At 37.8% G+C, this 24,802-nt stretch overlaps 2 protein-coding genes across 4 annotated transcripts in view; both read left to right on the top strand.

Moving 5' to 3' along the window:
• Positions 1 to 12,013, top strand: part of kcnj10a (potassium inwardly rectifying channel subfamily J member 10a) — a 32,391-nt gene extending 20,378 nt beyond the window's left edge. For all 3 annotated transcript variants that reach the window (XM_055156720.1, XM_055156721.1, XM_020936500.2), the window contains 5 exons: positions 1,036 to 1,429; positions 1,893 to 2,104; positions 3,166 to 3,297; positions 4,349 to 4,526; positions 9,080 to 12,013. In XM_055156720.1, the coding sequence (XP_055012695.1) occupies positions 1,054 to 1,429; positions 1,893 to 2,104; positions 3,166 to 3,297; positions 4,349 to 4,526; positions 9,080 to 9,483 (1,302 nt within the window). In that variant the 5' untranslated portion in view covers positions 1,036 to 1,053 and the 3' untranslated portion in view covers positions 9,484 to 12,013. The remainder of the gene's footprint in view (positions 1 to 1,035; positions 1,430 to 1,892; positions 2,105 to 3,165; positions 3,298 to 4,348; positions 4,527 to 9,079) is intronic.
• A 1,527-nt stretch (positions 12,014 to 13,540) lies between these two features.
• Positions 13,541 to 17,771, top strand: si:ch1073-220m6.1 (uncharacterized). Its single transcript, XM_020936502.2, has 5 exons — positions 13,541 to 13,697; positions 14,478 to 14,765; positions 14,936 to 15,202; positions 16,741 to 16,892; positions 17,347 to 17,771. The coding sequence occupies exons 1-5, from the start codon at positions 13,664 to 13,666 to the stop codon at positions 17,596 to 17,598; spliced, it is 993 nt and encodes a 330-aa protein (XP_020792161.2). The 5' UTR covers positions 13,541 to 13,663; the 3' UTR covers positions 17,599 to 17,771.
• Positions 17,772 to 24,802: the final 7,031 nt, after the last annotated feature.

Below are 24,802 nucleotides of genomic sequence, written 5' to 3'. Positions count from 1 at the left end.
GGCTTTTATTTTGACGGAGACAGCTGCTGCTTGAAGAGAAAAGGTTCAGTGGAGCGTCCAGGACAGGCAGAAGAAAGAGAGTGTCAAATATGGGCTGATAGTCACTGTGAATCTTCTTTTCACAAATGGTCCAGTTTGTCTCCTCTCTCAAACAACAGTTGTTTTTTTTTTTTACATTAAAGATTCTATGTTATCCATAGTATTGCTACTTCATCAAAAACATATATGCAGCTGTGTTTTGTTTCATGCACACATGTCTGAGTAATCCTTTACTGTTAGTCTGTCTACATCTCCAAAGCTCAAAAAGCTCTGTTTCACCTTGAAGCAGTAGTTTTCAAATTAAAAGCTACTTTTTACCTTGGAGATTGATGATTCCAGGTCTGAAATCATCCAAATGATTCTAGTGCAGGTTTATGGAGTTTAATAACAAAGTGGATCACTTTCTTTATTGCTGCATGAGATCAAAAGGTGGAACAAATCTTGGAGCCTATGCAGGGTCTGTGTGTTAAACATGTGTGAATGGAACAAAAACAAAACAACTCAGAGTATATTTTGATGAGGAAACAACATTTTAACATAAATCAGAATACTGGGTAATACAGGCGCGTTATGAACAAATGTTAACATGCTCGTTTGTGGGAACAACTGGAATGTTTTTATTGTAGACAACATCTCCAAATATACACCTGCTAGACAAAAAATATTTTTGATTCAGTTTTTCATTTCATTTATCACATGTGTTCATGCACTCAGGCCTTACTGTTGTAATGTATTTAAAATACAATAAATATTAAATAAAACAAAAATTATTCTCTGGCTGTTTCATTGGTTAGCAATGTTATTTTACGTTGGTTATAGTCAATTTGGTTAGTCCAAATTTTGATGTGGTATGTGTGAAAGAGTGAACTTATACTCCATAAAAAATATATTTTTGATCCTACTCACAGTTTCAGAGTGTTGAAAAGTCTTCAAAATGTTGCTTATAAAAAGGAAGTTGAAACATGAATATTTTGTTTGTCTCTTTTTCTCCTCCAGCCAATCGCTGCTTCAGCCATGACCTCAGCCACACCCCCATCCTCCGAAGGCTCCTCCCCCCAAAAGGTGTGCCACTCCCAAACCCAAACAGACATCACCAAACCTCTGCTGGGGCCCCCGGGGGCCAACACCGGGACCAACGGGACCAATGGAGCGGCCGGGCTGAACGCTCTGAGGAGGAGGCGCAGGGTCCTGTCCAAAGATGGCCGCAGTAATGTGTGTCTGGAGCATGTGAGCGGCCGGGGGGCGCTCTACCTCCGAGACCTCTGGACCACCTTTTTGGACATGCAGTGGAGATACAAGTTCTTCCTGTTTGCAGCCACCTTCGCCGGGACATGGTTTGTGTTTGGGATCCTCTGGTATCTCATCGCTTTGGTCCATGGAGACCTACTGGGTAAGAAAATACACTTTATAAAAACAATAGGATAGAGCAAGTTTAATGATATAGAAAGATAGAGGGCGCAATCTCCCACTAACATTTCTTTGCTTGATTTTTACTGAACAGTTTTAAATGGTTTGCAGTGGTCCAAAGTTATTCCTCATTTATCTTATGCATTCTGAACATTCAAATTTTCACTGTGATAAGTTTATAAGTGCTTTTCACAACTTTCAGAGAGTGTTGTTGTGCCAATAAAGTTAACAACTAGCAACAACTAGCATGCAAGCATACACTTCCTGATTATAGGACAATAAAATGCTTGCATACGCTTTCGTACACTTTCTAACTTTGTCCAATGAGAGACATGTTTAATGCCATATTGTGGAACAAAACCATTTCTCAAGGACAATCAAAAGTAAATTGTGATAAAAGCATTACTGATAATTGTTTTGTTTGTGGTTCTACCTTCACTTCACAGAGTTCGACCCCCCGTCTAACCACACCCCGTGTGTGATGGAGGTGAAGACACTGACCGGAGCCTTTCTGTTTTCTCTGGAGTCTCAGACCACCATCGGCTACGGCTTCAGGTGCATCACAGAGGAGTGTCCTGCTGCCATCGTCCTGCTCATCTTCCAGCTTGTGCTGACCACCATCATGGAGATCTTTGTCACTGGCACTTTCCTCGCTAAGGTATGGAACAAAACTGGAAAACCCAGACTTCTATAGAGGTTTGTGAATTGTAAAATACAACCTGATGATTATTTTAATCAAAATAAAAAGATCTGAAATGTAGCCTGCAGTACAGTTTTCAAAAAAACTATAATCATGAGTGAATCAGGGTTTAAAGTGTAGATAGATCACAGTTTTTGTCATTCTCAGTATATGGACAGGCCATGCCTTGTGTGAAAGCTCAGAACCTCCAGAATTCACTCACTGCTCTGCAGAGGCTACACTAGCACTGACTCTTGATTGGCTGCAGAGAAAGTACTTTACGATTTGGTAGCCCAAATGAGAGACTCACGTGAGGCTGATTCTGTTTTCCAATTGGATAATCATCTTGAAAACTAAATTACAAATGTGTTTTTGTAATAAGGAATAAATTAAAAAAAATATTTATTACCAGATATGAACTACTTTATATAATCTGGGGACTCAGTTAGGTCGTATTTATGGAATTTAAAATCAAAATCTTACAAATGGTTCCTGTGATGCAATGAGCTATAAATCAGATGAAGATAATTCATTATGTAATATTTCTTGGTAGTAAAGTAGTAAATGTGAGCATTACATTGTTAGAGTCTGAAGACTTTCTTTATGGTAATCTTTAGATGCAATTTCAGCCTTATTTAAGAGCTTTATTATGAGCTTTTAATGTTATTTTTATGTTTTGATTTCCTCTTATCATCTAGTGTCAAATGCACATTGGCTTTAATTGTTCTTAGAAGGCCATTGACTGACCTGCCATAGTTTTTACAGCTATTGCTATCTTTATAATTCATTACTCATTTCCTGACCATTCCCTTTAATATTATCTAAGAAATCTAATCTCTAATACTTTCCTCGCGCTCAATCAGACTCTGTTTATGTTTAGTCACCACATGCAATAAATCACATATTAGGAGCTGTTATTCAAAAAGTCATGAACTTTTGTAAATGATTGGTGCAGTTATGTTTTATAGTCTGGACTTCTAGGAATGAGGGGTCAGCTAAGTATGACAAGGCATTTTTCTTGTTTTTTTTTTTCTCCTCAGGTTGCTCGTCCAAAGAAGCGAGGAGAGACAGTGAAGTTCAGTCAACACGCGGTCGTATCCAGTTATGAAGGACAGCCCTGTCTTATGATCAGAGTGGCCAACATGCGCAAAAGTCTGCTGCTCGGGTGCCAGGTAAAATATGTCAAATTAGGAGGATATAAAACTGAAAAAAAAGTTCAAGTTAAAGGTGCACAGTGTAACATTTTTGGTGTTGGATCAGTTACTTACAGTATGTGTTGCCATGGAGATATTATTGCTTTACCTGGAATGATGTTTGTATTGGAAAACAATTTATCCATCTAGCATTTAATCCACTATGTATTCTTACTTCCAACAGATCTGACAACTATAACTATGTCATTTTACCATCCACTAGTAAAATTACATAGTGCTCCTTTAAAAATACCAAATAGCATTCTGCACTAATAGAAGTCGCAGTTGTAATAGTATTAATAGTACTGATAACGTAATGGAAAGTGAAGTAGCTGAAAATAAACACTCAAGAAAATGTACTTTAACTTCAAATAATTACTCAAGTGTGACCACAATGTAGTAATAATTACTCATGTTAAAAGTAAAAGCAACATTTGGGGAAATTACATAAAAATAAGAGAAACTTTGAAACATTTGATTTATAATTAGTTATTTTATTGAAGTTATTGTAATTAGAACAACAAAACCTGAAATAATGAATCAAATCTGGTATTTTTAAGATTGTATAAGTGGTTGAGCCTAGAAGAGAAGGTAATGATAGTAGTAGGAGTGGTGGTAAAAGTATGTAGCCTCCTAGGACCTGGCATTCACACATTTTGGGTTGTTCAGGCACTTAATAAATAGTTTTTGCAAATCATTATTCAACTGTGACTTTATTGTGTTCCAGCCAACATAAAATTAATGTTTTATACAGTATATCATATGTGGGCATATAAATATAAAAATATTATAAAAATATAATTCTTGTTTTTGCACTCATCAGGTCCCAGTCAGCCCAAATAACAAAGAGAAATCAATAAATCCTTGCAAGAGTTTGGGTCCTAGGAGGATAAAGTAGTAGAAGTTGTTTCTACATTTGAACATTTTCCAGTCTCACCTAATACTAACCCTAACCATGCTCACTAGTAGAAAACTCTTGCTTATTGCTATTCTGACAGACCCTTGTAGTGCATTGTGTCCATGTGTGCAGGTGACGGGGAAGCTGCTGCGCACCTCCGTGACCAAAGAGGGCGAGACTGTGCGTTTGGACCAGAGGAACGTGCCCTTCAGCGTGGACACCTCCAGTGACAGCCCCTTCCTCATCATCCCCCTCACCTTCTACCACATCATCGACCACCAGAGCCCGCTGAGAGCCTGGGCCGCTAAAGGTACACTGGAGTTTCAGGGTTATTGTAATACCGTTAAGAAGACATGGGGCAGAGGGCAGAAAGGAGATGGGATTACGCTCCTCTGGGTGAGAAGGGTAGCCTTAAAAACTCCACTGTACATCCCCCTCTTCTTCTTACAGGCGTGCTGGATTAGTGTTATTATAGAAAATACATACTAATTAATACAATAAAATCTAGATGGCACCAAAACATTTACATAAATATAATAAAGCTGAACATTTCCTCAATAGTTTTACTGGTCTGGATTTGGAGGTGAAGGCCACATGATATAAGAAATTATTATTATTTCTATTGAAAACTGCAATGTATTGTATTATAGGAAAACATGCTTCTGTGACAAGACAACACTGCTTTAGAATGATAACCAAATATCAAGTGGGTGGAGATAGGGGGTAGGTGAAAATAGAAAATTTCTGAGCACCCAAGAATCAAATGCAGGATTATACAGGATTACTCAGAAATGAATCAATCACTGAAAATAGAACTTTGAGTAAGAAAATTTGGTTAAAAAAACATAGTTAGAAGCTGATAAAAGTTGATTTGACCTACTATGCCCCCTTTAATAAAAACATGCTATTTCTGAGTAAAACTGAAGTAAACATATTTGGGGCATTTGACTTGTTAAGTTTGGGTATGTATGATCTGTAGGTGTTGGCGTTTCCAGTCATGTGCCCCTTGGCTGTGTGGAGCAGGGCAGGCACTGGGGCAGAGGGAGGAATGTAATTGACAGAGAGAGAGAGGGGAAAAAAAGAGGAGAGAGAGAGACAGAGAGGGAGAGAGAGAAAGAGAGAGAGAGAGAGAGAGGAGAGGGAGACAAAGAGACAGAGAGACAGTCCTCATTATAACACAATGCAGCACAGTCCTGGGACAGGACACTGGGCAGATCCACTTACAACTGAACACAGCGACCAGGAAAACATAGAGAATTCATACCCTCAGATGATTACATTTAGAGTATAGTTAAAGGAGACATATTTTTATACAAGATCAACTTCTATGAACTTTTTGTTATCTTATAATGTTTTCCTTCATCATTTATGTTTGGTTTATTAAGTTGTTATATAATGTTGTTACTTATGTTTTTGGATTGGTTTATGATTGTTTGAGTAATTCCTAGAAATATCTGCTTTCACCTACACCCTATCTGAGTTTATACTGTGTAATTTTGACATATCACTAAATTCCCATATGGGGGATATAATAAATAAATAATTCCGTTTAATAATTAATAATACAAATAAATAATTCATTTAAGTGGAAGTTAGTGCTCATAGTGTTCGGTCACAGTGGGTTTGTCCTAGTCAGGCTGGCGCCACCTAGTGCACCTGCTCAATTTCATTTCTCTCTAGCGAATAGGTCAGAAATCAGAATACACTAGATGTTTCCAAGAAGTTGTAGACCGCGCACTGGCCAAACCGTGAAGAGCTGTGAAGCCATGACGTCAAACTCGAGCACCTGTCTGCATCCCTTTTGTGGTTCAGCACAACAGTAAACAAAGCGGTCCAGATGTAGACGAAGCCATACATCCTGTGTTGGCAACGATTCCTGAGGTTGAGGATGTAAAGCCGGAACAAAGAAAATATTTGGGGAATTTTATCAAGGGGAAAGATGTTATTGCCTTTCTTCCTACAGGATTTGGCGCATTGGCAAATAGCAGCGATTCGTTAAATTAAAAAAGTACCCGCCTACTGTTGAGCAAACGAATCCTAATGCTGTGAGGTCAGACGGTTTCCACGAAGTGAAACCGGATGATGAATCAGGCTATTTGTCCTGGTTTTAAGTTTAAGTTTTAAGTTACAGACCAGTATACACAGTTTTCACTACATCTACATGTCATAGATACATAATTCATGTAATATAAGTAACTCTACATGTAGTGGGATAAGAAAAAATAATTACAAATGATCTTACAACAGTGTATTGTTTAGCATATTACATCATTAGACCTTGCTTGTGTGGTCTTGGTTCCTTGACAAAATTCACAAAATGGAGACATTCAACACCCATTGAATAGATACTTCATGTGGATCCAATATGTCTGACTACAAACTGACTCTTCACACTTGAGCACAGCACAACTAGTAGCATCTCCTTTATAACTGTACTTCCTCTTTAACTTTCTCAGCAGCTTCTTTGCATTGAACCACTCGTATGCATCGACATGTGTCACTGTGGATCTTCTGCTTAGTGCATTTCTACGAAACATCAACTACTTAAGTTAGAACACTGTGGTAAGACTATATGGGTGTATAGTCTGAAATCAGTGAACAGAGACAGGAGATGATGCTGAAAGTACCTTCAACAAAAAAAAAGACTTTAAGCCAGCTATGGTTTAGTGGTTGATTATGAAAAAGATGATGTGCCTCACCTGGCTTCATGCTGTTTACACTTGTTTTCTTAAGCTGAGAGATGAGGGCAGAAGAACAGAAAGTACAATGTTGACTTCATACAATTGTTTTTTAAGTAAGTTCTAAGTAAGTAAGTTCTTTATTTGCCATTATACGTGCTGAGGGGTGAGAGTTCTAACCACACTAATCATCATTAGATCTAACTAATAACTAATATAACTGTAAAATTAAATCAAACTGAATCATTTGTTAGTAAAAAATAAATAAATAAATACATAAATAAAAGTGATCCTGATGGTTTGTTCAGTACCCATTAAAATTCATATTGCGTTCATATTCAGATATGTTAATCCTTTTTATACACACTTTAGAAAGCTTTGACTAAATGTTTTCATTACTTAAAAATGACTAATTGCTTAAAAATAATGTTGTAAGGCAGCAAAATTGGTTTATCTGCCCCGGAAAGTCTAGTAAGTAAGATTACATGAACAACATCTGCTACAGTGTACCATACAGGAATAGTGAGTCCGTTTACAGCCCATAGCGTGGCCGTAGTATGGAAGTGCAGTGCCGGTTGCGAAAGCGTGTTTTGCCTTGGCGGAGGTAGCAGCTCTGTGTTGGACTGGGGCTGTTTGGACAGATGAGGGTCTGAATGATGGACTGTTGATCCAGGTGTGGGTTTGTTTGAGTGGACATGTCTCCGGTGTGTCCTCTGTCTATGACATGAGCTGAGGGACAGTCCACATGTCCCACAGGTCAAGGACATGTGCTCAGACTCTGCTCTTCTTCAGCCTGAGGTTTCATTGGTAGTTTGAGCCTGAAGATGGTGAGGGTTGTTTTGGAACATGGGTTTTGTACTTGTCCAAATGTTTGTGAACTTCAGGCTTATTCAGAATTACCATATCAATGTATCTTAAAGGTGCACTGTATGAGTTTCATCACCTAAAGTGGCTAAGGTCAGATTGATCTGTGTAATGATCTGACCTGACATTATAAATCTGGGATGGCTCTTGCCGAAAGTGATTGGGATGTCTTTCAATTCCTCAAGCTGATTTTATCCAGTTGACAGAATTAAATTTCGTTTCCAGCCACAACTGCACAAAGGACTTTCCTCTGCATGTTTTTTCAAAAACAAATTAGTGAGTATTTTCACTAAAATAGACTGAAGAATGTCCATCTGCATTGCTATATTTGTTTGGGTTTGTTTGGGTGCTTTCCTTTGACTCCGCCCAAACCCCAATGCTGCCCTGTGATTGATCTGAACCACTGGAGCCTAGGCCCAATCATTACAGTTTCCATGAGTTTGTAAATTCACAAATATAACCAGAATAAACAAGGTTATTACCTCCCTATCATATGAAAATATTCCATAATATAATTTTATACTTTTGTACACTTTTTTCCCCCTTTTTTCAGCCTCAGGCAATTTTATTGGCAAAAAATACCTTTACCTGGAGCCACATGCTTTTCCATAAATTTTCTCAAGAAACATACAAAAATTTGACTGACAAGACTGTAACATGGCAGAGGAGCAACTATTGTCCATTTAAAACTTACGCTTCTACAACATATGACATAATAACAGGGAAGTAGCAATAACTGAAATACTGTGATACTGTATCGTCAAAAGTCTCACAATAATATTAAATCACAAGTTCCTTTGATTAAATGCCTGGTTTTACAGTAGCAGCAGTTTATAAACATAGGAAACTACATATCCCATGATTCATTTCAGTGCAGACAACATGAAGAGATATGTTTTTTACTTGAATTCTTGGGATTGTGATGGAAATCACACCAAAATCTTGTCAAGGTATTTTAAAAGCAAAAAAGTGTTCTATCTACAATTATATTAGCCTCTTCAAATATTGCATTAAATATCGTACCGTGAGATGCATATCGTGATAATATCGAACCTTGATATTTGGATATCATTACATCCCTATATATTAACTTACAGTAACAAAGCAGTTTTGTTTTTTTTAAAAACAACATACATTTTAAATTAAATTATAGGCCTTGTAGTTTTCAGCTTCTTTTTATTTCTTTCATAGTGGTAGAAGTGTCTTGCCCAAGGACACATTAACACTATGTACTAGTCAGAGCAGGAATCAAACTTCAGTTTGCCAAGCCTTTAGTCCCATTAAAATACTGTTGTCTGCATTTCTCCTCGTCTTCTTCCAGGTGGAGGTTGGACTGACCCTGAGCTCGCTGACTTTGAGCTGCTGGTGATTTTGAGTGCCACCATCGAGCCCACCTCTGCCACCTGCCAGGTCCGCACGTCCTACCTCCCAGACGAGATCCTGTGGGGCTACGAGTTCCCTCCTGTGGTCTCCCTCTCCCCCACTGGAAAATACGTGGCTGATTTCGCCTTCTTCGACAAAGTGGCCAAAACCAAAAGCCCTCCTCCTTTTTTCAAACAAGCTCTCCCGCCAAGTCCCAAATCCCAGACCCGAGGCAGCAAAGATGGAGGAGCAGATCCGGAGAAAATGCGCTTGGAGGAAAAATACCGCGGGGAAGAGAAAGGGAAGGAGAGAGGACGCATTCGAGACAGTAGCCCGCTCAGCGTTCGAATCAGTAATGTTTGAAGAAGGATAGCAGAAAAGCTCGCAACAAAACTGAAAATGGTAGGGACAGCTGCTGAAATTATTTTGAAAAGTTTCTAAACTGGACCAAAACCACTTTGCGTAAGAGACACGAATGCCATTTTGCAAATCTTACTGTAAACGTCAATGTAAATAATATAAGAGGCCACAATGAACAAACTTTATAGGTGACACAGCAGGACTGGACACAGACACACTGTTTACATTTTAACACAATGTAATACAAGGCTAAAAGTTTGACTAATTTTCATTTTATCTGTGGCTAAAACATTAAGGTGAATGTAGATAAAGATGAGGATAGGGGATAGTGAGATAGGTGGACATCAAAATTCAACCCATGTTTAAACTATTCATCATCCAGGTTTGTTTAGAACTGATTTTATAGAAATTGTAAAAGTTTGTTAAAGGCCTGTTTAATTATTGCCTATGGGCCAGCTATCAAGACTCAAATTCATTAAAAGTGGTGTACAAACGATTCAAAACATATTCAAGAAGAGCTATGTAACTTTTCTTATGGAGGATACACCAATGACTTTGTTTTCTCCATGGAGATGATAATGCCTAGCCTTAAATGTTCCAAAATATAGCATTAAACTCATCTGGATAAGGAAGATATGGATAGATGACCCCACTCACAGGAACGCGTGGGATTTTTCAAGGTATTTTGAGCAATAAAAACACCTGTAACTGAATAAATGTGGAAGAGATAAGTTTAATGCTATACCATGGAATAGTGTTGGCTGAAAAGTTACACAGAGCACTTTCAATTAGACAAGAGGCATCACCAAAAACACCCAAACAAAAAAAGAAAAATGTATTTTAAGTATTTTATTTGCCTGGGACTCAGAATACACACTTCTTCAATACGTTACGAAGATGTGAGTTTGGACATGTCACAAACCAGGAAGACGTTTGGAAACATGCGATTACAACTTCCGGTGGGCTTTGTTTGCCGTTAGCCAGACTGGCTGCTCAATTTCATTTCTCTGCAGCGACTAGGTCAGGAATCAAAATACACTAATTGTTTCGCAAAAACCCCGGAAGTGCAATTTTGGGCACCAGCCAATCTACGAAGAGCCATACATTCTGTGTTGGCAAAGAGATTCCCGAGATCTAGGATTTAAAGCCGGAACAAAGAGAATGTTTGGTGAATTTTATCAAGGGGAAAGATGTTATTGCCCTTCAACCTACTGGATTTGGGAAAAGCTTAATATACCATTTAGCTGCGTTAGTGGTGCATTATATACATCAATACCAAATAGCAGGGATTGGTTAAAAAAGTACCCTCCTACCATCGAGCAAACAAATTCTAACGCTGCGAGGTCAGACAGTTTCCACGAAGTGAATCCAGCAGATGAATCAGGCTAGTTTGCGGTAGTAAGTCTGACAAAATATAGGAAAAATTAGAAAATGTCCCAGTTTTCTTCATCTCCACATGACTGTGTTCACCTAATCAACAATTACAACCATACCTCAGTTTTCATAATTTCCCCATTGACAGACAACTCCGAGCACACTGGGTACACGCGATTAGAAAAGATGAGGGCGCTTCCAAACAGCACATACGTATACAGTCTTTATTTTACCGCTGATCACATTTACTCCAGTGGGTTTTATTACAGTCGGTTGGTGAGCCCAGTGTGGGTAACTTCACCTGAAGTTGTGATTGCATGTTTCCAAACGTCTTCTGGTTCGTGACGTAACGTGAATAGAGCCTGTTGGTGAATCATGGGCATGATTGAAAGAAATATGGCTGCTTGTGAGGAAAAAATAAGGGGGGAAAAAGGATCACAAGAGACAAGAAATATCACAGATTTCTGCAGAATCAGTGAACGAAGCAATAAACTCCGAGAAATGTACATTTTGTTTGTCTGTGTGTAACTGAGAGGACTGACAGGTAAGGGTTTTATATGGGAGATTGTCAAAATGTGTTAAGAAATATTAGTCAGATGGAGAAAAAGGGAAACCACTTATAGGTATTTAAACACATGGCAGCTCCAACAACAGAAACTAAGCTAAATTTCATGAGTTTATGAAGAAAATGTCACACAACTTTTGATTAAAACTGGGCATTTCAAGTATTTTATGGGCATGACTGACAACTTTCTATGTTTGGACACTTTTTGAACTACCTACCAATGTACAATGTTTTTTTGTTTTATTTTTTTAACAAGGGATTTCAAAACAACATGATACTCTATTATTGTATTATGTTCTCAGTAACATTTTCTAACATTGCACTAGAAATGATCATGAATGTTAGTCAAATAACAATACTAAGCACTTTAACTTTGTACTTGTCGACTTTTTGATGAAAACACTGTACTAACTTTTTTAATAATTGCACTGTAAGAAGTGATTTTATTTTGGTTATATTGTGCTTACTGTATGCATTTAAGCATACTCATTCCTCTGTACATTATGTAAAATAAGGTCAGTTTTAATATTTAATACATCGCTACACCTTTTATGTAGGTGAATATCAAAGTGCCTATGTACTTTTTTGCATAATAACAACACAGCAACTTGAATATAATTATTATTTTGGTCCTTATTCACTGGAAATAGAGAAGAAATCAGAAATAAATTGTTAAAATAAAATGATTTTTGTATGGAATCATTTCTTGTGAGTCAGAGTCAGAGCAGGTTGTGGGTTGACTTCATGTGTGCCTGTTTTTTCCTGTGTTTGCATTTGAAGTTGAGAGAGCGGGAAATTTACTCACCGCTGAGAAAGTGTAGCTAAAGTGTCAAGACAAAGTAAGTCATTGTTTGTCAAATCGTATCCAGTGCATTTCACATAAACTAACCTGAAAGTTACACGTCTGATACCTGCTCTCCCCCGTGAAGTCTGCTGTCGTGTCTTTGGGCAAGATGAGACACCTTTGCTTTATTTCTATAATCTATAATCGATCATGTTAGAGTGAATGGTGTCGTGGAAATTATCTAGAAAATATCAAAACATTACAAGAACACTGTCTATGTTGGTTTATTACATTTATACTAAAATTTCCACCACAATAGTTTCTTGTCCAAGTCAGAAAAGAAAGAAAAACTTATCATGTACCATTTAGCAGAGGTGGGACCAAGTCATTGCTTTGAGCTTCAAATCATTTAAAAAAAAAATACAAAAGATAGCTTGGATTTTTGCAATTTATATGAATTTTAAACTAAATTGTACTTAAAAAGTCATGGTATATTTATATATGAGTATTTATATAAGAGTTGTAGACACGTCTTGACAAGATCTTAGTGTGAATCTTTAGGGTCAGAACAGAAAGAATTAAGATTTAAAAGTGCTTAATAATTATTTTGTCATATCATCTGCACTGAAATGGAAGGATCATGTTCTCCGTACATCTCTCTGTTTTACTGTATTGTACTATATATTACTGTAGTACTTTTGAGGATATCACAGTACTATCCAAAGTACCAAACAGAAGTGGGAGCGACATGTTCCAGTTTGTTTCTGTAAAATTGACCACCGTATTTATCAACTGTAAAGCGAAAAGTATTTTCTAAAAACATATTTTTTTAGGAAAAACTTCAAGTCCAAGTCAAGTCCCAAGTCACTGACCTTCAACTCCAAGTCAAGTCTTAAGTCACTGACCTTTAAGTCCAAGTCGAGTCCCAAGTCTTAGCCCATTTTATCAAGTTAAGTCTCAAGTCTTAAAAGTAGTGACTCAAGTCTGACTCAAGTTCAAGTCACGGCTTGAAAGTCCCCACCTCTGCCATTTAGTAAATAAAGCAAATAAAGTTTAAGTAAATAAATAACACTTTAATTTTTAGTTTTAGTAGTAGTAGTCCCACTGACAGATGTGAAAAAGGCCGTCACTGAAGCCAGGATTTGTACATTTACACACAGGTGGGTAAAGGAGGCAGAATTTATACTCAATAAAAGCACAGTTATGTCAAAATAAAGTCCGAGAAATTACTCAAGACTTGATTTAAAAGTTACTGATGTAAATATGACAAAAGTACTACATTGTATATTTTGAATTTTAGTTACTTTGATGTCTGGCACCTCTTCCGCCATATGTACAGGAAATCATGCTGAACTGCACATTTCCGTAGCATCTGTTTCTTTCACTTATCACCCCCAGACACCTGAACCCACTATCTACTTTGGAGTTGAAACAAAAGCCACAACAACACTGGCAGTGCAATGCTACTTCTACTGTGTCAGCTCTTCTTTATGAGTAAGAGACTTCAGTGCATTCTATTTCATTAGTTTACATGTAAAATCTCACAGTAATTATAGTTCTTTATGATGTTTTTTGAGATGTGCTGTGTAGGATTTATGTTGGAGGGTGTGTCGTGTGCTTGTCTTGCTGGAGATGTTGCTACTTTGCCTTGAAATATTTCACAATATGGCATTTAATTAAACTATCTTGCATATATTCAATTACAGTTTTTTTAAATTATCAAAATTACGAAATTGTGTCTTACTGTGAAAGGACTCCACTCTTCACAGATCTGACATGTAACACGGGCTTTTGGTGTCAGCTGATTGTCTCCATGTCTCTTTTTAATGCGATACAAAACAGTAACTATCCTATTAACTAGCACAGATACGCTATTTTCTTCTTCTCTGCTCCCTCGACTTAAAACAATTTTCTGAAACTAAATGGTTCAGTCTTGTTCCTTTTTAACATCACTTTTGTTCTTTTTTTATGATTCCATCAGTCAGTACTTGTGTTTTTAAATTGTTGATGTAAATATGCAATCATAATATTGCACTTTATGTTGCAACGGTTTACAAATGATTGCACTTTAAAACATTTTGTCCGTTTGTCCTATTAATTGTTCCTTTATAAATGCTCCTGTCCTTGAAAAAGACATTTCGATCTCAATCTTCATGGTTAAATAAAGGTTGAATTAAAACAAAGAACAAAAAAACATCTTCGTGGAAACAGACTGATGACAGACCCTCCACCAGAAAAGCTGCGTAGTACACCTTTAACTCTTGCTTTTTACAGAGATAAGCGCAGAGGACGCAACAGTGACACTGTATCGTATGGAAGGACAGTCGGTGTGTCTAGACCCAGGAGATCAGCCACCATTTGAATCTGCAAAATGGACTCTAGGAAAGAAAATTATTGTTTCAAACGATAAAATGAATCCTGGTTTTGAAAAGAAAATGGATTACAAACCCAATTCCACATTATGCATTAACAATTTGATTGAGAAAGACACTGGAAATTATGTATTTTCCCATGACCGAAACTTTACCAGCTTAGAGAAAACAAACCGACTTATAATTCAAGGTAAGTGAAATGTATTTATGTTAATTTCTAGAATATGACAGCCACCAAAATGAAGGCATTAATCACAATACACACGAACAGTATATGCAAACTGCGTTCTCCATTCGATTGCGACTAATCTTGCAGTCGTATGTGAGAACCACTGATATCATGTTGATCTTTTGCCACAGCTGCAGTTCCTAAACCTGCTTTGAGTGTCATTGTGGAGAAGGCCAATGCATCCACGGATGTTTGCATCTTCGCTGTGAACTGTTCTGTCCAATACCAAGATGAGCTCCTCTGGCTTAAGTCCGAGTGTGACAAAGAATCCTGTCGATCTGTCAACAAATCCTTCCCTGAAATCAACATCACCATCTCCAGTCACAACAGAAGTCTCACCTGCACCAGCAACAATCACGTCAGCTCAAAAGAGGATTCACGAGAGATAGACGGATTTTGTAAGTAAGATTCCAAAAGGTTTTACAATTAAAGGTGCACTATGTAACTTTGCGTTGTCTTTAATGTTCCACAGAATGGCATTAGACATACAGTATATATCCTGCATTTGTTCATTTGCAGGTGTTTTTGTTGCTAAAGAGTTATCTTGAAAAACAAATACTGTCAGTGGGGTCAGCTCTCCACAGATTTGACCAGTAACTTGGCCTGGTGGTGTCATCTGCTCACTTCCATGGAGAGAAAGTTTAATGTGATTCTGTGAAACATTCCAAGTAAAACTAGGGTGACCAGAGGTTGGGATGGTTGGTATTAATAAAATTGTGAAAGAGTGTGTAACATTGTGCATTCTCGTGTCATAATCTGACACTTTACTGTAATTTGCAAACACGTTCTTTTGTATTTTTGGCAAAAAAAAAAAAAAAAGACAATTTATGCTTCTTTTTACCATTGGTGGGGATCAGCTTAGTCAAAAATTGTGATAGTCCTGTTTTAGTCCTGGTTTAGATCTAGTTTAGAACAAATTTATTAAAAATAGGGAAACCTGGGACATTTCTTGATAAACCTGGGACAAATTGTATAGATCTGCTGGAACAGGGGACACAGGGCTCAAAACTGGGACTGTCTCGGGTAAACAGGTACATCTGGTCACCTTAGATAAAACATTAACATGTCCATGAAGACAGGTGACAGAACTTTCACCAGAAAAGGGACATAGTGCACCTTTAAGATTCTATGTTTTGTACCAATATAAGTTATTGTTTGCAGGTTGGTTGTTGACCCTATTCTCCAATTATAAGCTTTATCCAGAGCTACATTTTTGAGCTTTTAAACATGTGTAAACATGCTTTTAAACACATTTATTTAAAATTGCTTCACAGTTGTGCCTTTAAGAGTCTTCTAGCTCACTGATGCTGAGTTTAAATGGGGTGTTATGTAAAATGGACTTTGTGGAGCTTTCTATAACATTGTTTCCTCGTCAAAAACATACCTGAGGAGGATTTAGATGTCATCCATGCATGTTTGAGTAATCTAGTGAAAGCCTCACCCACGCTCCCACATGACAATTCTCCATAAACATACAAAAGCAGGACACAAAACAGCACAGTAAATCTTCACAAACTTGAAGCGATGTGCAGTAGTTTCATTAACGAGATGCACACTGAACATAACGTGAAGGAGTGATGCCAGGAGAAAAAAGGAATCGAAACTAGAACGTGTTAATACATTGTTTTCGATGATAGCATTTTCAAGACAAAAAAAAGGTTACGTGGTGATCTAAATATGTTATGTGTAAGCACTTAATAGCTGCTTTTTTATTATTAATATAAACATGCAGGACAGAGACTTTGACTTGTTTATATATATAATAATAATATAATAATGTACTAAAAATAATATAATCACCAATCCTTGTACGTGGAGTTTAATTGCTTATAAATCACACACACAAAAAAAAAAAAAAGTTAATTGGAGCAAAAATAAAAATAAAATGTAAAATAATGTCAAATTGGAAGCTAATTTTATGTGTGTTTCTCTTCAGGTTTCAGTCCTAGACGCGAAGAGACCCCTACTTGGTCTGTGTCCAAGGATGTTAATTGGATACTGATTGTAATTTGTTCAGTCACTGCTGGAGGCCTATTCATATTGTTTTGTTTTGGAGCCATGTTTATTGTAGCAAGACGTAAAAAACAGGTAAGAGGAAACCTACCAAAAACAAACAATTTAAAGGTGCACCGTGAAACTTTTTTGGTGGATGTTCACTGCTTGCTTGTTGTCTCCATGGAGATGTTACTGCTTTGCCTGAAATGTTCCACAGTATGGCATTAAACATATCTAACTCCAAGGAGACAAGCAAATGATAGCATCAGATCTGTAAGAGATGTCCCTGTTTTTGAATTGTTTTTTTTTTTTTTTTTTTTTAAATAAAAACACAACTGAATACAAGTTTAATGTCATATATTGACACAATCCAGGCAAAACATCTCCAAGATCCACCAGAAAAGTTACATAGTGTATCTTTAATAGTTATCATATATATATATATATATATATATATATATATATATATATATATATATATATATATATATATATATATATATTTTTTTTTACTTGTTTACTTCCTACTAAAACATTATTCTTACAGCCGCGGGTGATACAAAGTCAACCATTTGAGCAGCCTTCTCAGCCAAGAACGTCAACATCTTCAACTCAAGCCAACTCCTACGAAAACATGGATTCAGAAAACTCAAACGAAACATCGGACCAAGAGACGGAAAACGTCAAACCACAAACTGTTTACTGTGTGTTGGAGCCACGACCATCATCAGAGGAACCAAGAGACCAGCCTGACCAAACCCATACAGTGTACAGTGTGATCAAAATGCCCCAAATCTGAAGACACAGCGCCATCTGCAGGCCAAGAACACAACAGCAGCAGAAATGAAAATGAAATTAAAAGAGACAGTTGGAGCTTTGTGATGTTGTGTTGAGTTGGACTAAAAAGGCCTTGATGTAATTACTGCACCAATTTAAAAAAAATAATAAAAATAATAAAAAATAATGTCAGTTTTTGTGGCTGCTGGCGAGTAGTTTGTCTCCAGGGAGATTATTTCTTCACCTGGAATGTTCTACAGCAGGGGTCTCAAACTCGTGGCCCAGGGGCCAACTGAGGCGCGCTGAATGATATTTTGCTTTATATTTTTGTCAGTGCAGCCCACGGTATGGGGCCGCACTGACAAACAAAGCAGATTTGCGCACCTTACATCCCAAACTCAACTTTCAGCAGCTGTAAGGCTATGAGTCCATGTGGATCTGTTTATGTGTGTATACAGGCACATAAGATACTTAAGAACGAAAACAACTCACAGTTGCTAGTACGTGTGCTTCTGCTCACATGGCCTTGTCTACAGTGCAAGGGAGATGCTGAAAATAATCCCTCAATCGTAAGTATTGGACATTTGGGGGTGATAAGTTAAAAAAAAAAAAAAAAGTCACTGACAGCCTGTTTACCTGCTCAATGTGCTTCTCTGGGCGAAATTGGCTGGCAACACAAAAATCAGCAAAACTCAAACTACCTCGTGAGCATAATGAATGGACAGGTACAGAGGCACAGACGGTGTGTTTTTGTGCGCCGTCCAGATGCCCTCACACACATTCACTCCCCACTGCAGAGTGCAGCCCTCACCTGGCCTCCCCCTGGGGCTGGGTACGAAATTCGGTTCCAAAGAACTGACCAAAAAGGTCAAGTAAGTACTGGTACTGAAAAACTATCATTCCTTCTATGCCAGTTTTCGGTTCCTTGGCTTTAAATGCAAGCGTCTGTGAGCCAATAAATACACAGCATCGATTTCACAGCAGCATAGGTGCACACATGTCACGATTGCGCCCTAAACAAACTCAAAGGCACAAACAGCACTCACGTTTTAGCACAGTTATACATGTGTCCGAACAAAGCGCAGTGTGTCATCTTTCCAGTAAAACAGAAGAGATGTAGAAACAGCGTGCAGCATGAAACTTAGATCCACCTGAAAACACATCCAGTCCATTATAGTGCTTCAAAGTCAAATTGTGTAATAATAAATCCACATCTATTCAGTTTGTAATGTCTGTGTAAAACTGAAGCCAAACAGACAACATGAACCAAACTCCTGGTCCTGGTAAAAGTGTAATTTCTAATTAAGTGTGGTAATGTCCAATGTGGAGCGTGCGTCTGCATAAAGATGTAGCCAAATGCGTAAAGTTGAAACCAAACTGATAACATGAACCAAAACTCCACCAAAATCCTTCTACTCGTCGGCCCTGGTAAAAGAGCAGTTGATGAACACTGTGATGTCATTTGCGTAAAGATGCGGGCAAACGAGTCCGTGTAAAGTTCTCCATAGTCCTCCTCCTCCATCCAGTTAACTGCGCAGTAGCATAAAGTTATTTATCAAAACAAAGAGCACGTACTTGGCCCGGATTTCCATGACTGCGGGAACCCTGAATTTAGAATGACTTGTAAGATGCTGCACAGGTTTTTGATACAAACATTTGGTGTTCTTGAATCCGTCTGTAGTTTGCTCTTGGTGGTATACTGGTATATCATGTTGTGGTGGGACAAGTCTGATGTGTGGTAATGAAATATATAATAAAATGTGTGACTATTCCAAAGGAAATCGTTTGTTTTTATTTAGAAATCACTGTAAAAGTGTTTTCTTCTTATTCAGTGCAAAGGCTTACACACGTTTTAGAGTGACTCAAATCCATCAATTGATTCTCCACAAATACAGCCAGCATTACCCATCTTCTATAACTCCTGCAATAACTACACCTGGCACCACAACACTGACCCGCACACAGAACGTGCCGTAGTCGCTGTGGTTTTAAAGCCTGGAAGATTCAGTCTTCAGCTCAATCGTGTCTTGACTCGGACTGGAAAGCAACACACACTTTGCTCTGCCCGAAACTTTCACGAAATCTACAAAACTTCATCTCGCTTCTGGGAAAGAAGAAGCATTTCTGTATTTATAGTTGAAGTTTGTGAGTTGAGAGTGAGTTACAGAAATGGACATTGACAGGGAGGTCGTCTTCCCACTGTAAGTCTAATAATGCGTTGAATAAAATTTCTCTCTCCTCTTCCCAAAAGAACTTGTAAAAATTTACAGTGAGTCCATCTGATCCTGGTGACTTATTTGATGTCATTTTTTTAATCGCTGCATCTATTTCCTCAATTTTCAAGTTCGCTTCACAAGATTCTTTAAAAGTGTTCTCAATCTGAGGAATCAGATGATTGATTTTATCAAAAAAAGCATCACATTCTATTTGGGAAAACTGAGAGGAATACAGCTTAGAATAAAACCTATGTACTTCATTCTCTAACACTACAGGGTCTTTGCATTCCTTTTCATCAATTAACAAGCTAGATATATAATTTCTTTTTTGTCTACTCTTCTCTAAATTGAAGAAATAAGAGGAGTTTTTTTCCCCTTTCTCAATCCACTTTGCACGGGATCTTACAAGAGCTCCTTGTGCTCTGTTTATATAAAGTTGATCTAATTTTGTTTGCAGTTCCATGACTCTATTTTTTTCTTGAGTAGTCAGATTGTTATTACTGCAACATTTACTGATTTCATATATTAATTTACATTCATACTCTTTTTGTTTTTTAATTTAATCTTTACTGAACTGAATACTAAATTCTCTAATTTTGAATTTTATAAATTCCCATTTATTAATATTTCCTATAATAGAAACATTTCTCATGACATCTTTAATTATTCTTCTAACTATATTGCAATAGTCATCATGTTGTAAAAGTTTGGCATTAAACTTCCAATGACTTCTTTTGTTTGTTTTCCTGCATACGGGTTGTAGATGTAATTCTATAAAGCAATGATCTGAAAGAGGAGCATTAGATATGAGAACTCTTGAAGTTTGACAGAGAATACTGACACTACCTAACCAATAATCAATTCTAGATTTGCATGTCCTATTTGGTTTGAACCATGAAAAGCACTGAACCCCTGGATTTCTAGTTCTCCAAATATCAGACAAGTTATTATCTGTCATAAAGTTATTCATGATATCATTATACTGGGGTCTACCAGCTCTCGAGGGCCATCTGTCATGCCACTCATCAGGTGTCATATTCCAATCCCCGCCACATAAGATATAATCAGTAGGAAATCGACTTTTTAATTCTGAAATATTATTTGTGATGTTCTCCAACATGGATTTGTTCTGACTATCATTGTTGTATCCATAAATATTAGTTAGAATGAAACACAGACCATCAACATTTGTTACTACCGAAAGCCAATGTCCATTCGTGTCCGTCTGGTGTGTTAGAATTTCTCCTGGAAAGTTGTTGAAGCAAATAGCCACACCTCCCGATCTCGAGGAGCCGTGGCTAAACAGGATCTTGTCGCCCCATTGGTTTAACCAAAAAGCCGTATCGCTGTCTGAAGAATGAGTTTCTTGTAAAAACACACAGTTAGAATTTTGTCTTTTGCAATACAAAAATAAAGCTTTCCTTTTTACAGTTTCTTTCAAGCCCCGAACATTTAAGGAACCAAATGAAATATTAACATTCAACATGAATTATGAACAAGTATTGGAATTCACTCACCCCGTAGAAGAAGAGATAATAATAATAATAATAATAATAATTATATGTGTGTGTATAAATAAATAAATAAATAAATATATATATATATATATATATATATATATATATATATATATACCAATAAAGTTGAACTCCTCAATCGCGTATCCATTTTCCACTGTCTCAGCTTTTCACTTTTTTATCTTCAATCCTGCGTCCATCGATGAATCTGTGGGGACCTCGAAAATAGGTTCTTTTCCCTGCTCGTCTTGCTTCCTCAATCAAAAATAGGTTATTTTCCCTGCTCGTCTTGCTTCCTCAATCAATGGCCAAAGCCGCCGTCGGTCTTCCACGTCTTCTTGTGGCAGCATCTCAGCAAAACTGATACCTTCTTGCTTACAGACTGTAGAACCTTTGCTGCGTTTCCAGATGTCTTCCTTAACTCGTCTTTGCGTGAACAGAATGATAACATTCCTATTCTTTCCCTCAACTCGTTTTCCAAGTCTGTGGACAATATCAACCGCCTCATCCATCTTTTGGTCAGGTGCAATCTTTTGGAGTATTTGAAGAACAATCCCTCTAATGTCCTCGTCCTTATTTTCCTTTACACCTTTCAGCCGCAGACACCACCTCATTCTGTATCTCTCTTGTTCTTTCACTCTTTCTTTCAGGTCGCAGTTTTCTTTGAGCAGTTGATCGTTTGCCTTCTCCAGCCTGATAACTCTCTTTTTGCAGTCTGCCGTTTCTTCAGCATTGTATTGTACAGCTTTTGACAAGCTGGCAATCATAACAGTAGTCTGTCTATTTTGCTCTTTAATGTCCTCGAGTTGTGCATCAAACTTCTTCTCCAGCCCCAAGATGTCTTCAAATATTGTTTTATTAGAGATACCTTCATCCGCCTCCGTTGGCCTGGTCCTTTTCTCATGATGTTGTTTTGATGGAGTTAACGGGGTTGAGTCTCCACGTTCGCGCTTGTGTATCGCTGCGCTAGCAACTTCCATATTAGCATAGTCATGTTCACTTTCTTTGATTTGTGATGGCGTTTTGGCTTCAGATTTCTGAGGTGCAAAATGCAGTTTTGCAGGTTTAATCAACTTCTGGCTGTATATTTTTCTAGTGGAAGCAAGAACTTTTATCTATGTAGTTCTGCGATTTATCGGAGCTCTTGAAAACACGACTTCTCAGATCGCCATCTTGGTGCCAGCTCCCGGGAAAATGAATAAGTAATTTAAATAAAAACATAAATAAAGGTCACGTGACGTAGCAAAGGTATTCGCCTTTGCTACGTTACGTGACCTTTAAATAAAGGTCACTTGACGAATACCTTTGTTACGTAACAAAGGTATTCGCCTTTGCTACGTGACGAATACCTTTTACGTAGTAAGGGACAGAACAGTGATTGGAAGATTCAGTCTTCAGCTCATTCGTGTCTTGACTCGGACTGGAAAGCAACACACACTTTGCTCTGCCCGAAACTGTCACGAAATCTACAAAACTTCATCTCGCTTTGGAAAGGAGAAGCATTTCTGTATTTATAGTTGAAGTTTGTGAGTTGAGAGTGAGTTACAGAAATGGACATTGTCAGGGAGGTCGTCCTGCAGGTGGAGCTGCAAAATGCCGCAGGTAAGTTAGTTTGTCGTACTGTAGTATAAACTGTTTTTTTTTTCTTTCCCACTCATCACCAAAATCCTTTAAGACAAAAGCAACAAGGAAATATCTCTCAAAAATGAAAACATTCATATTCATTTTGTTTGAGACTAGCAAACTGTCAGTCTGTTTTAGTGTTTCTGTGGTTTGTTCCCGTGTTTCCCGGGCCTTTCTGTGTGGAGTTTACATGTTCTCCCCGTGTCTGGGTGGCTTTCCTCCGGGCACTCCAGTTTCCCCCATCAAAAAAAACCTAAAAAGCATGAACCAGGGAAATAAACTCGAGTGCTACAACCGGGCACAATCTCTCCCGTCAAGGTTAATGTATATTGTGCACTGTCCCTGTCTCATAAATCAAATAAATAAATACGTAAATAAAATAAACTTAACCATATTCTAAACCTTAGCCTGAAAAAATACAAAGGATAGTATTTAACCATGAAGTCACACGTCATGTTATGTTGCACTGAGGCCTTGACCTAAACATTGAACAATGTTGAACGTGCGAAACAAATAATTTGCCATTAGTTTTGCAAAAAATATTCATTTCAGTTTTCCTCATCCTGACTGTAGCAGTGATACTAATTTTGCATATTCTGTTTATTCTCAGGTGACTACGCAAGGGAGATGATGTTTCCAACGGTTCTGCGGGCTCCACTTCGGGCTGATGCCCTTGGCGATTTACATCCTCCTTTCGGGCCGCCTGTGCCCCAGGTTGGTGCTGCTGAGGACAATGAAGACGAGGATCCTCCTGTGGAGTTTCATGCTGAAGCTCCGGTGGAGTTGCCAGCAGAACTCCCAGCAGACCCTCCACCAGAGCCCGGACCAGAGCCCCCAGCTGACCCCTCTCCAGCACTGTGTAAGTTCCTCCCACTCTTTGATGTTCTAGTTTGAGCAACTGACATACTTGTCTGTGTCTTGGCAATAGACGTGCCAGTAGTCTAGTTCCACTGTGGGTCCAGGACAGTCCAGTCTCAGCCCATTTGGTTCTTGAGACTCCTCTGTGCGAACTTCATATACTCTTAGAAACTCAGACAAATCTTCAAATCACTTCTCGAAAAGCACAGCAAAAGTATTTCTGGCTGAAGTTTTTTTGAGTTTATAAAGTTATAGTAGAAACTGAAAGAACAAGCAGTTTGTACAAACTGACTACAATGGATTGTGTGTGATATTGTTAATAAAATCCACACAAGGGATTTATTGAAAATGACAGATAATAGTTGTTTACATGAAGTCACACGTCATGCTATGTTGCACTGGGGCCTCGACTTAAATACTGACCAATGTTGAATGTGTACTGATTGTAGCAGTGATACTAATTTTTTTGCATATTGTATTTCTGTAGTGATTGACCACTTAGTACCAGCATGGCTGGAGCTGCTGGAAGAGGAATGGAGTCTGTAGCAGCCTCTTGGATCGAATAAACCAGACGTAGAGTTTGAAACGAGTGCCTTTTTATTTCTTTGTTGAGCTCCATGGACATCATGGGCTTCATGAGCACTGTGAAAACTACAGAGCAAACAGAATACAAAATATAACTTTAGTGTCACAATTCTTTCATACATAAAATAAAATACAAGAAATATATATGAAATAAAATACAGTATCAATTTTAAAACCCGCAGTACCTCATTTCGCCTTCCAAGGGCGCTAACTGAACGTCTTAGGACACAGGTGTCAAACATGCGGCCCGGGGGCCAGATCCGGCCCTCCAAGATCTTTTAATCTGGCCCTCGGCTGATTTTCTACTAAAATATTTTAATTATATTTTCTATTAAAATATTGGTGATTTTCTCGAACGAAAACGATCGTTTTGACTGTTGACCGTGACACCCTCATCAGAAAAATGTCCAACATGAGAAAAGTGGAG

Source organism: Boleophthalmus pectinirostris, unplaced genomic scaffold (assembly GCF_026225935.1).
Source record: "Boleophthalmus pectinirostris isolate CB_2022bp ecotype Guang Dong unplaced genomic scaffold, ASM2622593v1 HiC_scaffold_20, whole genome shotgun sequence".
NCBI lineage: Eukaryota > Metazoa > Chordata > Actinopteri > Gobiiformes > Gobiidae > Boleophthalmus > Boleophthalmus pectinirostris.
The sequence above is the reverse complement of the archived record's forward strand: the minus strand, read 5'-3'. Positions and strand labels throughout refer to the sequence as shown.

Bases quoted from the DNA above. Each gene is read 5' to 3' on its own strand.
- si:ch1073-220m6.1 (XM_020936502.2), top strand. From the start codon at position 13,664: ATGCTACTTCTACTGTGTCAGCTCTTCTTTATGA. The intron at 14,766-14,935 runs GTAAGTGAAATG...CTTTTGCCACAG, and splicing joins AAACCGACTTATAATTCAAG to CTGCAGTTCCTAAACCTGCT. The intron at 15,203-16,740 runs GTAAGTAAGATT...GTTTCTCTTCAG, and splicing joins ACGAGAGATAGACGGATTTT to GTTTCAGTCCTAGACGCGAA.